Consider the following 14,498-nt stretch of genomic DNA (forward strand, 5'->3'; position numbering starts at 1 on the left):
CGTTTTACATGAACAGGCATAATACACTGCAATACAGAAGTATTGCAGTGTATTATAAATGCGGTCGGATAATCGCATAGTTAAGTGCCCCCACGCAAAAATGAACAGGCTATAGCACTTTGAATGTCACATAATCGTCTCGATGGAAAAACAAAAAAATGGCTTGGTCATTAAGGTCTAAAATAGGCTGGTCATTAAGGGGTTAAGCAAATTTTTATGTAAAGGGTGGGCACATCTGTATAATTCACAAACCATTATAGACTAAGAATGTCAAATGCAATAATAACGATCCAGAAAAAGAATCCTTAATATGCCTATGTATTACATTTCTACTACTATTATTTTATGAATATCAGTAATCTGAGTAGGAAAGAGGGAAAAGGGACTAGAGTGAGAGAGAAATAGAAAAGCTAAGTAAGGAAAAGTAGATCAAATAATATTCTGTGCAAGCACATATAGTTCTTGGAGAAAGCGAATAGGGGAAAAGCCATGTGACAAGTGCGTCACTTTCTGTAAACATTAACAATTTATATGTATGTATCAGGTGCTGTACTTCAAAATCTCAGTTTTAGAAAAAGAACAGATATATTATTTCTCTTCTACTTACTTTAATTAAATAAACTAAACTTAAAAGCATGATATATTCCCTTTAAATGGGTTGTCCAAGCATTTAATATTAATGGCGTTTCCTTAGGATAGAGAACAAGAATTCCCTCTCCTTTTCGCCCCTTCTCCTTCATTATATCAGTCCTTTTGCCATGACCACCATTATCACTGTATAATTCAACCTTCAATATCTTCCCTATATTCACCTTTACATCATATAAATGTTATTCTTAATACATGTATACACATGTAGATCATACGTACTTCATTTATTCCAGTTCACTCCTGCTTCATTTGACATACAGCAACTGCTACGCCGCTCATGTCATCTTCCCCATTATACACTCCAGTAGTGTCTTATTATATATCCTTTTTTCTTTCTAAGACATTTCATACATATTGGCTTACATCACCTTTACTGCCATTTATATTGCCCCTAATTTTTTCATTACTTTTCATTATATGCGGTCCGTTGCCATGGCAACCAGATAGCGTCTGACTAGTCTCCGCTTATATCCCTTTCATATTGTTCCAATCTTTCATCCCATGTCGTTCAGATGTATCCACTAACACATACATACACATACATACACATTTAAATCATAATTACCTCATCCATTTCACTGCACTCTTGCATCAGCTGCTAGACAGCTATCGCTGCACCGCTGACGTCACTTCTGCACTGCACTCTTGCATCAGCTGCTAGACAGCTATCGCTGCACCGCTGACGTCACTTCCGCCCCTTGACATCGTAGTATTTCCGGTGCGTCTGATATAAACACAGACGTTACGAACACATCACAGACACACAGGGCATATCCGGCGGACATCCCATACCAGTGACATCTACAACCAGGTACAGCACTTCATGTCCTTCTTTCCCTCTCTCGTTCTTTACTTTCTACCTATTGTCTATTGTTTGTCTTTTCTATACTATCCCTTTTCCTTAATTTTCTACCGGTATTTTGTGGTATGGTCTACAGTGAGGTATGGTCTACAGTTGTGGTATGGTCTACAGTTTCCTCTCTCCACCTCACCAAAAATATATAGCCATCTAAAATCTAGCTAATGCATGACCTTTAGATGTTATGAGATTGTTCATGCCAAATATATTTGTATATTGTTGTATTTTCCTTGAACATACTTATTTTTGTTCCTATTACTAAGTCCCTAGTCTTTTGGTTTTTTGATTTTCATATGCCATTATTTGTTCTTAATTTTCTATGTTTTTTTGTGTTACTTGTTCCATCAATTTGTTATACATATTTCTTTATATGGTTCATTACCATTTTTCGATTATGATTAATAACAATTGCTTTTCTGCATAGTTCTGTCGTATATCTGAGGTGACAGTTCTCTATATTGTTATGTAATAAACATAGATTATTCATCTATAAATGTTATTTTCAAATTACCATTGTATTATCTTCAGTTGTTCATGCCATACTCATGTAATTTTATTGCCACTTTGTAAAAGTACCTTATTTCTCACCATTTCAGCGACACTGATAAAGGCCGTGTGTCAGCCGAAATGTCCTACTAAGTCGCTTACTACTTCTATACTACCATTCTTTTCTCAATAAAATGTAAATTTAGTTTGCATCTGGATTTCTTGTGTACCTCTGTGTGTGCTGGGGTTATATTTATCCTTTCCTTAGGATAGGTCATCAATATCAGATTGGTGGCGGTTCGACACCCTAAACCTCCACCGATCAGCTGACTGAAGGGGTTGTAGCGTTCATCGCCACGGCCTTTTCAATGTTTACTATGCACAGTGCCACACACTTCCATAGCGGCTCTGCCTGGGATTGCAGCTCAGTACCATTCATTTGAATGGGACTGGAACTGAAATCCCAGGCACAGTCGTTATGAAAGTTTACGGCGCAGTGGCTGTAAACTGGAAAAAGGCCACTGCGACGAACACCGCGGCCCCATCAATAAGCTGATCAGTGGGACTGCCGGGAGTCTAAACCCCACCGATCTGATATTGATGACCTATACTAAGGATAGCACATCAATAAAAAATGCACAGACAACTCCTTTAAGATATGGTCACATGTCGCAGATTTGTTGCAGACATTTTTGAGACTGTACCATACTGTACATCTGAATGGTTGTTTTTTTAGAAATCCATTCATATGTTGCAGAAAAGACCCCATGGAGATGTATGAAATAAATTCTCAGTAGCAGAAATTTCTGTAACAAATATGCTGTGTGTAAACATACCCTTAACCCCTTCCCGACATTTGACATAAGTATATGTCATGGGAAGCTAGTGCTTTCCATAAAATGTCATATACTTACTGTCACGGCTATGGGTTATGTTGACCCGCTGGGACGCTCTGCCGTAGTAGTGTAGCAGCTGGTCAAACAAAATGTCAACGACAGTCACTAGGGCAAGAGTACCTGTATTGTTGGCTTTTACTGGAAAATCGGGAGATGGCTAGTGCCGGACTATCGGGAACTGGCTTGTGCCGGACTATCGGGAGCTGGCTTGTGCCGGACTATCGGGAGCTGGCTTGTGCCGGACTATCGGGAGCTGGCTTGTGCCGGACTATCGGGAGCTGGCTTGTGCCGGACTATCGGGAGCTGGCTTGTGCCGGACTATCGGGAACTGGCTTGTGCCGGACTATCGGGAGCTGGCTTGTGCCGGACTATCGGGAGCTGGCTTGTGCTGGATAAATGGACTTGTCTTGGATACAGGACACGGGAACTGTAGTCATCACGGACACTTGACTTGGCAAGGACACCGGACACAGGTATTGGATACTGGATGCGGGAAACAGGATACAGCTAGGCAACCTTTGCATGACAAACACTGGGAAGAGACCACATTGCTCAGTCACCGTGGAAAGGGGCAGGATTCCTTTTAAGAGCTTGGGTGCTCAGGGATAAGTTGGGGATCATTTTACTGATGCACGTGCTGGCCTTTTAAGACTTGGCGCGAGCACCCTATGGAACAGCCGGGGAGAGGAAGCAGAGAGCACAGAGCGCCGGCATCCCTGGGAAGGGAGATGCTGGCGAAAAAGTCACAGTCCTGTGGTCGTGGCCGCTGGCAAGAGGGGAATGCCGGCTGTCCGCAGCCGCGTGCTTTACATTTACAACTTACACTTATGCCTCATGCACATAACCGTTGTGCTACTCGGGCCGTTTTTGACGGCATCCGAGTGGCACCCGATAGTCTTCACAGACCCATTCACTTTAGCGGGTGAATCGGGTCCGTGAAAAGTGGACGGCACACACGGTCGTGTGCATGAGGCGTTACAACTTCCATCAGCCGCGGGTGTCAGGTGTATGTTACAGCTGACACCCTGCTGTAATGGCAGGGACAGGAGCTAAATCCGATCCCCACCATTAACCCCTTAGATACTGCTGTCAAAGGCAATCACGCCATCTAAGTAGTTCGTAGCTGATTGCCATCCTCACAACGCAATAGCAGGGGTGCCGATGGCTGCTAGGGCATCTGGAGACCTAACAATGGTCTCTTGGTCTGCCAAGTACAGAGGCCTATTTGTGGAGCCTAATAGGCTTGCTGTCAGCGCCAAACTTAACAAGAAGATGTATAAACCTACAGAATAACGGGACAAAGCACCACAGTATAGAAAAAATATCCAAAAATCTATATTGGCATATTTAACACATTTAAAAATGGAGTTCCACAATGGATAAAGTGACACCACCGGAATGAAATATACAGAAACAACTTATCTCCAAGGCAACTGGTATATGTATCATAAGTAACCATCATAAACTAACTTCTACATACTGAAGGCTACAGAGTTGCATAGGAAAATTTGGCAAATATATAGTAGATGCACAAAAAGTTAAAAAATATATAGGGGTAAAAGTAAAAGGCAAGCATGTAAATGACATATGTAAATTAATAAATACACCAAGTAATATACAATGCCTCAGTGCATACCCAGCTGTATGTTGCAAACCCGGATGGCTCCAACCGGGACACACGTTTCGGCGAAGCATTCGTCTCGGGGGTGGCGTCATCTCCTCACAGGTTCAGTGATATATGGTAGATTCATCAATCAAAGGGTCATCTATCCATCCTGCCACATATCCTTAGACTTACATGGCGTTATGAGCCGCGATGCTGGCCATCTCCCTATATCGACTACTTCGTCTCCCGGCGTCTGACGTCACGAGCTTGATTATATCATCACGCCTTCACGTGACACCAGAACGCCGTTACCATGCTACATGGACCGAGTGGGGTTGTGTATGTTGGTGCATGCGCACGCATCAGATTGGTTGAGAAAGGCAGACGCCAAAGAATGGGCAACATAGACAACCCAAAACTAATACAAAAGCATACAATATATAAAGTTAACAGTATATTGAGGCTAAACAGATACATAGTAGATGGTGCAATAACACCAAGCTGTAGACTATACACAAGATGACAATGTAAAAAACACACAAGTAAATGTGCAATACACAATGCAAAAGTGTGTGGTTACATATTATATAGAGGGGAATGTAGTCCTTAATATAGATCTTTACCCGACAAGAGGAATATGGTATATCAAATTATATGGACACCACGCATCTCATATTTGTCATAGGGACCTTGGGACTCGGGGATTGAACATCACTACACGCCTTGCCCAGTGCAAAAGTTGATGGATTTGGCTATTAAAAACAATGTGCCCAATGGGTCAATTTTCTTGAGTATTTACTCTTGAGAAAGTGCAATAAGCAGTACAATCTGGTGCCCCTTTCCTTTTACCAAATTACTCACTATACTGTAGAAGTGCGATGATTGTTTTGGGCAGTTATTATTGACCGATTTGATATAATATTGTTTGCTATACTACTACCTGTATGTTGACTTTGGACTTGATATAACACAGTGGACCAACACCAGCAGATTTGATAATCTGTTAAAAAATTTAAGACAAAAGCTCCTCATGGTGCACAAATCCCAATACAGTTTGGAACAAACACAATACAGGTGTAGGAGTGCACCTCACCTGGACAGGTTGTGCGATGTCCAGGCACAACACTGTTTATAAGCATTAATTAATGTAGTTGCAGCTGCTTCCTAACCGGTTGGACAACAGGGTTCCATCACGTAGTTTTGCATTAAGTCCAGAAAAAAGTGCTACATCATCACAAATTAAGACGTCCTCAGTAGGTAATGCGTAATTCAGTTTTAATTTAATAAATGAGAAATATAAAACATGATAATAAAAATATGGGGTAATAGAAAATATATATATAAATGTATAAATCCGAACAAGGAACGAGATTTAATACACGCATAGTCATACAGAGCCAGTAGTAAAAATGTGACTGTGTTGTGTAGATCTAATTATTAGAAATATCAGCATTGTGAGAAACTAGACATGGACCGCACAATCCACAGTATATACGTTGATCTGAGCCGCAAGGCATAATTTAGAAACATGAACATGAGGTTCTTTGTAAACATTTTGATCAAACTGTATAAGCCCACTTGCCACTTCACGGCGACCTCTTTAAAGTGGGTCCCTACTCTAGCGGTTGCAGCACCGCATGGCGGCTACCGCCACCGCAGCACCGCTCCTGCAGAGGGAGCAACCCAGGGGCCCAAAAGCACCCATGCCTTCAGACCGTGCCAAGCCTCCTTGGTTCTGGGCCACGTCCCCCCACAAGTGCAGCACTACAGCAACAGACACCACCATACAGCACCACAACATGTGAACAGATGGAATGCGCTCACCTTGCCATGCGCCCCCAGTGGCTAACTGAGAGCACAAGCAAGAGCAGGAACACTTATGAGGTCATTCTGGAATTAAAATCAGCTGGGTATTTTTTCAAATTCGTGGAGTGCTGGTACCAAGTAAAACAAAGGAAATGAGGAGGATAGACTATACAATATCAACATTGTGAGAAACTAGACATGGACCGCACAATCCACAGTATATACGTTGATCTGAGCCTTGGTACCAGCACTCCACGGATTTTCAAAAAATACTTACTGATTTTAATCAGAACCCAGAACCAAGGAGGCTTGGCACGGTCTGAAGGCATGGGTGCTTTTGGGCCCCTGGGTTGCTCCCTCTGCAGGAGCGGTGCTGTGGTGGCGGTAGCCGCCATGCGGTGCTGCAACCGCTAGAGTAGGGACCCACTTTAAAGAGGTCGCCGTGAAGTGGCAAGTGGGCTTATACAGTTTGATCAAAATGTTCACAAAGAACCTCATGTTCATGTTTCTAAATTATGCCTAGCGGCTCAGATCAACGTGTATATACTGTGGATTGTGCGGTCCATGTCTAGTTTCTCACAATGCTGATAATTATTAGAAATAGGTGACGGGAATAAGCATGGGGAAAGGCAAAGCATCGAGGGATATCAGAAAGGTGGTTCAAATGGTGTAATGAAACTCCTCTCAAGTTTGAGAGCAGTTTAGTATCGGGAGTGCAGGGACGAACGCCTCACGACGCCTTTGGCCGCCGCGTCGGCACAGGCGTCCAATCAGAGGCCAGACATCAGCCAGGCCCCTGTTACTATAGTGCATTGGGACGCTATGCTATGGATAGGTGTGTGTACATACATACATTGCCGGCTCCAGGTTTAGGGGAGCCCTTGGGCGACAGAGCCTTAGTGGGCCCCTTTGCGGTACAACTCGAGCGGCCGCGGTATAAAGGCACAAACTAGACAGTGAATATGAATTTATACCACTGACAAAACCTTGTAGCATAGGACTACCAAAATACAACAAATCATTGACAAAAATCCTGCTAAGATTTTAAGGGGTTAGCCATCCTTTCAAAATTTAAAAATTGATGGCCTACCCTTAGGATAAGCCATCCATTTTACATCTCTGGTGGTACAACTGTCGGGACCCCCCCCCCCCCCAGATCAGCTGGCTCCTGGCATGTAAACGTTTCTGGGAGACCACAGATTGAAAATGGACCTATAATTAAGGATAGGCCATCAATTTTTAAAAGATGGCTAACCCCTTTAACTTTAAAAGAAACACCTTAAAATGCCAAAAGATAAACAATATTTTCAGTGATAGATGGCAAAAAAAACCTAGAACAAGATATATAAGACGTCAGAATTTATCAAACAATGCCAGAAGGATGTAACCGTGGATCACTTACCATTCACATGTAAGTCATGGGCCAATGATGTTGGACTACTTCGGATTTGAGGACTACTTCGATGACGGCTTTTTTTATTCTCAATAAAATGGTTAAGGAGGGATGTGTGTTTTTTTTATTTCAATATAATATTTTTTCTATGTCCTTGTATTTTTTTAAATTTTATTACTACCGCCTTAGTAATGGCCGCTGGCTGATTGACCACATCCATTACTAAGGCGGGGCTTAATTTTAGCCGGTGCAAAGGCTAGCACTAACCCCCATTATTACCCCGGTACCCACCGCCACCAGAGGTGTCGGGAAGAGAAGAGTACGATCCATCACCGACCATCTGTAGTCACAGTCGGGCACTGGGGCGGCCGCAGGCTAGTATTATTAGGCTGGGAAAGGCCAGAAACAGTGGCACTTCCCACCATGGTAATGCTGCCTGCCGCTGCTGTGTTGTGTCTGGCTGGTTATGAATAATGGGAGGGGGTCATTTTTTCCATTTAAAAAAAAAAAAGTTACGTGGGGTCCCCCCCATTTTTCATAACCAGCCAGACACAACACAGCAGCAGCAGCAGCAACAGCAGCAGCAGCCTAGCATTACCAGGGTGGAAATTGACACTGTTTCTTGCCTTTCCCAGCCTTATAATACCAGGCTACGGCCACCCCAGTGCCCGACCGTTGATACAGATGGTCGAATACTGGATCGGAACTGGCTCTTCCCGGCACCCCTGGTGGTGGTGGGTACCAGGGTAATAATGGGGGGGTTAGTATTAGCCTCTGCACCGCCTAACACTAAGCCCTGCCTCCGTAATGGATGCTGTCAATCAGCCAGTGGCCATTACTGAAGCGGTAGTAATAAAAGTTTAAAAGAAAATACAAGGACAGAGAAAAAATATTTTATTGAAATAAAAAAAAAACACACAACCCTCGTTAACCATTTTATTGAAAATAAAAAAAGCTGTCATCGAAGTAGTCCTCGAATTCGACGTAGTCCAACAACCGAACCTGTAACAAAACACACACAAAAAAAACCCTATTAGTAACACGTGGTAGGCATAGATACAGGGCCAATATGTGATACTGTCTGTTAGACCATGTATCTATGCCACAAGGTAGGCTTAGATACAGGGCCCCAGCAGACAGTAATCTTATACTGTATAAGATTAGTGCCTGCTGGGGCCCTGCATCTAAGCATCTTACCATAACCACATGGTAGGCTTAGATACAGGGCCAATCAGACAGTATCATACATGGACATACATACATACATACATAGATACATACATACATACATACATCCCCCATATAGAAGTTAGTCCGTTGTTCTCCCATGTAAAAGTCAAGCGAACCCCCAGTTTCTGGCCTGCCCTGCCCTAGTTTGGTGCCTTTGCTTCAATAAAAATAATTTAAAAAAACTTACCTAACACGTTCCCACGAGGAGCTGAACGGTCCCGACTCCCGTCACTGTCTTCTCACTGGCACTTGACTTGGCGCTGCTCGCATCCACAATAACATAGCGATGCGGCGCAGTCGCACAGATGACATAATCGCGTCTGCGTGACATGAATATGTCAACTGCGCTGCAACGCTTGGTTGTTATGGATGCGAGAGGCGGGGTCTCCGCTCTGCTCTTCTGCAATCTGCCGCCGTGCACCACGGACGGGTACAGTTCGTTTAAGCAGGTGGGCGATGTAAAGCACTTGCCCGGGTTCGCCGGGTACTGACTCCGGCCCTGTGTATATATATATATATATATATATATATATATATATACATACATATATATATCTATATATATATATATATATATATATATATATATATATATATATATATATATATATATATATATATATATACACATACAGAGTATGTAATAAAAAACGGGGAAATAACAATAAGTCATTGAAATGGGTGGTAAGTAATAAACGGTATCTTATATATTTGCCAGAGGTTCGAACAGCACTAGGTGGTGGTGGGTGCACGAGTGGGGACCCAATCCGACAATATCAGCAAAAGAAGCACCCGGCACACCAAATTGGAGCGAAAATGCCCATACCCACTTTAAAAACAGACTTCACTCCAACTCAGCGCGCCGAGCACCTCCCCCGCCGGTATCTTATATATGTTCAGTAGGGACAGTGGAAAGCCTTAGGCTGGGTTCACACAACCTATTTTCAGGCGTAATGGAGGTGTTTTACGCCTCGAATTACGCCTGAAAACACGGCTCCAATACGTTGGCAAACATCTGCCCATTCATTTCAATGGGTTTGCCGATGTACTGTGCCGACGACCTGTAATTTTACGCGTTGCTGTCAAAAGACGGCGCGTAAAATAACAGCCTCGTCAAAGAAGTGCAGGACACTTCTTGGGACGTAATTGGAGCCGTTTTTCATTGAATCCAATGAAGAACAGCTCCAAATTACGGCCGTAATCGACGCCCCGCAAAACGCGAGTATGAGCAATTACATCTGAAATTCAGGAGCTGTTTTCTCCTGAAAACAGCTCCGTGATTTTAGCCGTAATTGACGTTATCGTGTGCACATACCCTTAGAGTGAGGTCTCTATGCATTCATTTAGGCCATGTGGCTGTAGGCACGATATTTTGTAGATCCAATAGTTCTTAAGTTGCCTGAGTCTGGCAAATCTGTTGGGGGTAGAACTAGCAATCTGTTCAATGGGGGTAATTTTTATGCATTTGAAGTCATTATTATGAACAGCCGCACAGTGTCATGACACACTATGTTTGAGAGAACCACTATTGACATTGGAGCTGTGTTTATTAATTTCTCAAATGTTGGACTGCTCGTCCGATATATTGTACATTGCAAGGACGTTGCAATAAATAGACTATGAACTCAGACTCACAATTTTAAAAACTTTCTAATAGGGAAAACTTCCTTAGTCACCAAGGATTGAAAGGAGGTAGATCTAGGTCCGATGTTTAGGCAGCATAAGCACCAAGCTTAAAAATTCCACTGTTTTATTCTTAGGCTATGTTCACACTGAGTATTTTGGGGGAGGAATATCTGCCTCAAAATTCCGTTTGGAACTTTGAGGCAGATATTCCTCTCCCTGCACGCCGATTTTCACGGCGATTATCGCGCCGTTTTTCGCCCGCGGCTTTTGAGCGTCGCGGGCATAAAACAGCGAGAAATACACTTTCTCCTACCTCCCATTGAAGTCAATGGGAGGTCAGAGGCGAAAGCGCCCGAAGATAGGGCATGTCGCTTCTTTTTCCCGCGAGGCAGTTTTACTGCTCGCGGGAAAAAGACGCCGACGCCTCCCATTGAAATCAATGGGAGGCGTTCTCGGGCCGTTTTTGCCGAGTTTTGCGACGCGGTTTCCGCGTCAAAAAACTCGGCAAAATACCCCGTGTGAACATAGCCTTAGGCTGTCACTCTGAGCAGTTAGAGCAGTTTTTCCTGATCCTTTTGTATTGGCCAAAAGGAATATTTTTTAACCAATGTTGGTAATGCGCACTTCTAAAATCTAGGTAAATTTTAATATCTACTTGTTTAAAAAAGGTACATGTTTCCATATTGCCTAGCTCATCTTTGGAAAGTAAAATATGTAAAAATTCATGATGGAAGTGTCTTTACTCATGTTTGTAGATATAGGTCAACAAAGTGGGAAAGGTTACTGGGAACCTATCCCAGAGATGATGGGACGTCCGGGCGGTGATATAAGTTTTTTGTACACTTTTGGCAAATGGTAAAAAAAGTAACGTAAAATTGTGAACTTCTAGAAATTTAATTTCTTTCTTATTTACAAGGAGATTGTTCGCAGTGGTGTTTAGTAGGGACTTATACTTAGAATGGTAGTCCTCCAGCGGATTAGTCCTTAGTTTGACATAGAAGGTTTGGTCAGATAATATCCTCAGAGCCTCCGTTATATAGTCTGCTATGTCCTGGAGCACAATGCCCCCACCCTTATCTGCAGATCTAATTGCTATATCGAACTTATCTCTTAGGGACTTTTAATAGCCTTCATCTAATCAGGGTTAAGGTTACTTTTGGTAAGGCATGTTTGTTCTAGTGTTCTGAATACATTACAACACATTAAGTGTTTGGGCATCCACTTGGCAAATGAAGTTTAATGTAGATAAATGTAAAGTTATGCATCTGGGTACCAACAATCTGCATGTGTCATATGTCCTAGGGGGAGCTATACTGGGGGAGTCATTTGTTGAGAAGGATCTAGGTGTACTTGTAGATCATAAACTAAATAACAGCATTTAAAGAGGCTCTGTCACCAGATTTTGCAACCCCTATCTGCTATTGCAGCAGATAGGCGCTGCAATGTAGATTACAGTAACGTTTTTATTTTTTAAAAACGAGCATTTTTGGCCAAGTTATGACCATTTTCGTATTTATGCAAATGAGGCTTGCAAAAGTACAACTGGGCGTGGTGAAAAGTAAAAGTCCAAGTGGGCGTGTATTATGTGCGTACATCGGGGCGTGTTTACTACTTTTACTAGCTGGGCTTTCTGATGAGAAGTATCATCCACTTCTCTTCAGAACGCCCAGCTTCTGGCAGTGCAGACACAGCGTGTTCTCCAGAGATCACGCTGTGACGTCACTCACAGGTCCTGCATCGTGTCAGACGAGCGAGGACACCGGCACCAGAGGCTACAGATGATTCTGCAGCAGCATCGACGTTAGCAGGTAAGTCGATGTAGCTACTTACCTGCAAATGCTGATGCTGCTGCAGAATCAACTGTAGCCTCTGGTGCCGACACGATGCAGGACCTGTGAGTGACGTCACAGATCTGCACTGCCAGAAGCTGGGCGTTCTGAAGAGAAGTGGATGATACTTCTCATCAGAACGCCCAGCTAGTAATAGTAGTAAACACGCCCCGATGTACACACATAATACACGCCCAGTTGTACTTTTACTTTTCAACACGCCCAGTTGTACTTTTGCAAGCCTCATTTGCATAAATACGAAAATGGTCATAACTTGGCCAAAAATGCTTGTTTTTTAAAAATAAAAACGTTACTGTAATCTACATTGCAGCGCCTATCTGCTGCAATAGCAGATAGGGGCTGCAAAATCTGGTGACAGAGCCTCTTTAATGTCAATCCGCTGCTTCAAAGACCAGTAAGATATTGTCGTGTATTAAAAGAGTCATGAACTCGTGGAATAGTAATATAATATTACCACTTTACAAGGCATTAGTGAGGCCTCATCTAGAATATGCAGTTCAGTTCTGGGCTCCAGTTCATAGAAAGGATGCCCTGGAGTTGGATCTAAATTATGAGAAAAAATTTAAATAATTAAAACTATTTAGCCTTGAAAAAAGACGACTAAGGGGGGACAAGATTAACTTATATAAATATATTAATGGCACATACAAAAAATATGGTGAAATCCTGTTCCATGTAAAACCCCCTCAAAAAACAAGGGGCACTCCCTCCGTCTGGAGAAAAAAAGGTTCAATCTGCAGAGTCGACAAGCCTTTTTTTATTGTGAGAACTGTGAATCTATGGAATAGTCACCGGAGGAGCTGGTCACAGCAGGGACAGGAGATGGCTTTAAAAAGGGCTTAGATAATTTCCTAGGACAAAAAAATATTAGCTCCTATGTGTAGAAAATGTCCCCTTCCCTTTTCCCAACCCTTGCTTAAACTTGATGGACGTGTCTTTTTTTTTCAACGGTACTAACTATGTAACATGCAAATCTTTAGCTTAACAATTGTTTCTGACATTTATTTTGGAGTGTCTTATAGAAGGAAATTGTACATGCACTTGGTATTGCAATTTTCTAAATAGATTTTACTTTTTATATTCACAGGTTGTTAAGTTGCAGTCTAATCTGTGGAGACTCTCAAGTTCCATAAACAAAGTATGTATCATTTAACAACTTTTAGCCATACAAGCCATTTTCCACAGATCTCAATTTCCACCCACAATGTGCACTAGCATTTAACTTGTTACTTTCTGTGCCCACACTTTGACAGCAGATTTCAGCTTCAATATACAGCTGACATGCTGCTGCAACGGCTGTGATCAGAGATAATTCCAATATCGTCTGTTTAAGCCCTTAGATGCCGCAGTTAATAGCGACCGTAGCATCAAAGTAGTTAGACAAAGGATGTTCCCCCTACCACTCCATCGGTGCCCCCACTATAGGAGTGTTACACTGACAGGCATAGTCTTAAAATGCACTAGTGGGATTTAAAATGTAACTTTTTTTATTTATTTAAAAAATATGTCCAAAGTTAGGCCTCATGCACACGACCGTAAAAACACCCGTTATTACGGGTCGTAATTACGACCCAAAATAACGGGCCCATAGACTTCTGTTGGCCACGGGTACCTTCCCGTTTTCTCATTGGAAGGTGCCCGTGCCGTTGAAAAAGAAAGAACATGTTCTATTTTTTTCTTTTACGGGCCGTGCTACTATACTTAATAATGGGAGCACGGCTCGGAATAACGGCTGGCTGCCCGTAGATGGCCGTGCCCGGCCATGCTCGTAATTACGAGCACGGTTGTGTGCATGGGGCCTAAAACAAAGAGAAAAAAAAAGCAAGAAACCATTTTCTCCGTAAAATGGCCTTTTATTAGGCAAAAATATATAAAAAAATAACTATACAGATTTTGTTTAATCACAATCGTAACAACCCGTAGAAAAAAGTTGACATAATATTTATACCACATTGTGATTGACGTAAAAAAAAAAACTAACGATAAAACAATAATGGTTGTTGCTGTCCCCTGCCTCCCCCAAAAAAGAATAAAAGTTCATCAAAAGGTTAAATATGTACCCCAAAATGGTGCCAATGAAAACTATTACTCGTTC

General features: G+C 42.4%; 1 protein-coding gene across 4 annotated transcripts in view; it reads left to right on the plus strand.

Moving 5' to 3' along the window:
• PGAP1 (post-GPI attachment to proteins inositol deacylase 1) overlaps positions 1–14,498 on the plus strand; it is a 734,955-nt gene that overhangs the window by 625,730 nt on the left and 94,727 nt on the right. For all 4 annotated transcript variants that reach the window (XM_075830035.1, XM_075830037.1, XM_075830034.1 and 1 more), the window contains one exon: positions 13,491–13,541. In XM_075830035.1, the coding sequence (XP_075686150.1) occupies positions 13,491–13,541 (51 nt within the window). The remainder of the gene's footprint in view (positions 1–13,490; positions 13,542–14,498) is intronic.

This window comes from Rhinoderma darwinii, chromosome 6, assembly GCF_050947455.1.
Source record: "Rhinoderma darwinii isolate aRhiDar2 chromosome 6, aRhiDar2.hap1, whole genome shotgun sequence".
Lineage (NCBI taxonomy): Eukaryota > Metazoa > Chordata > Amphibia > Anura > Rhinodermatidae > Rhinoderma > Rhinoderma darwinii.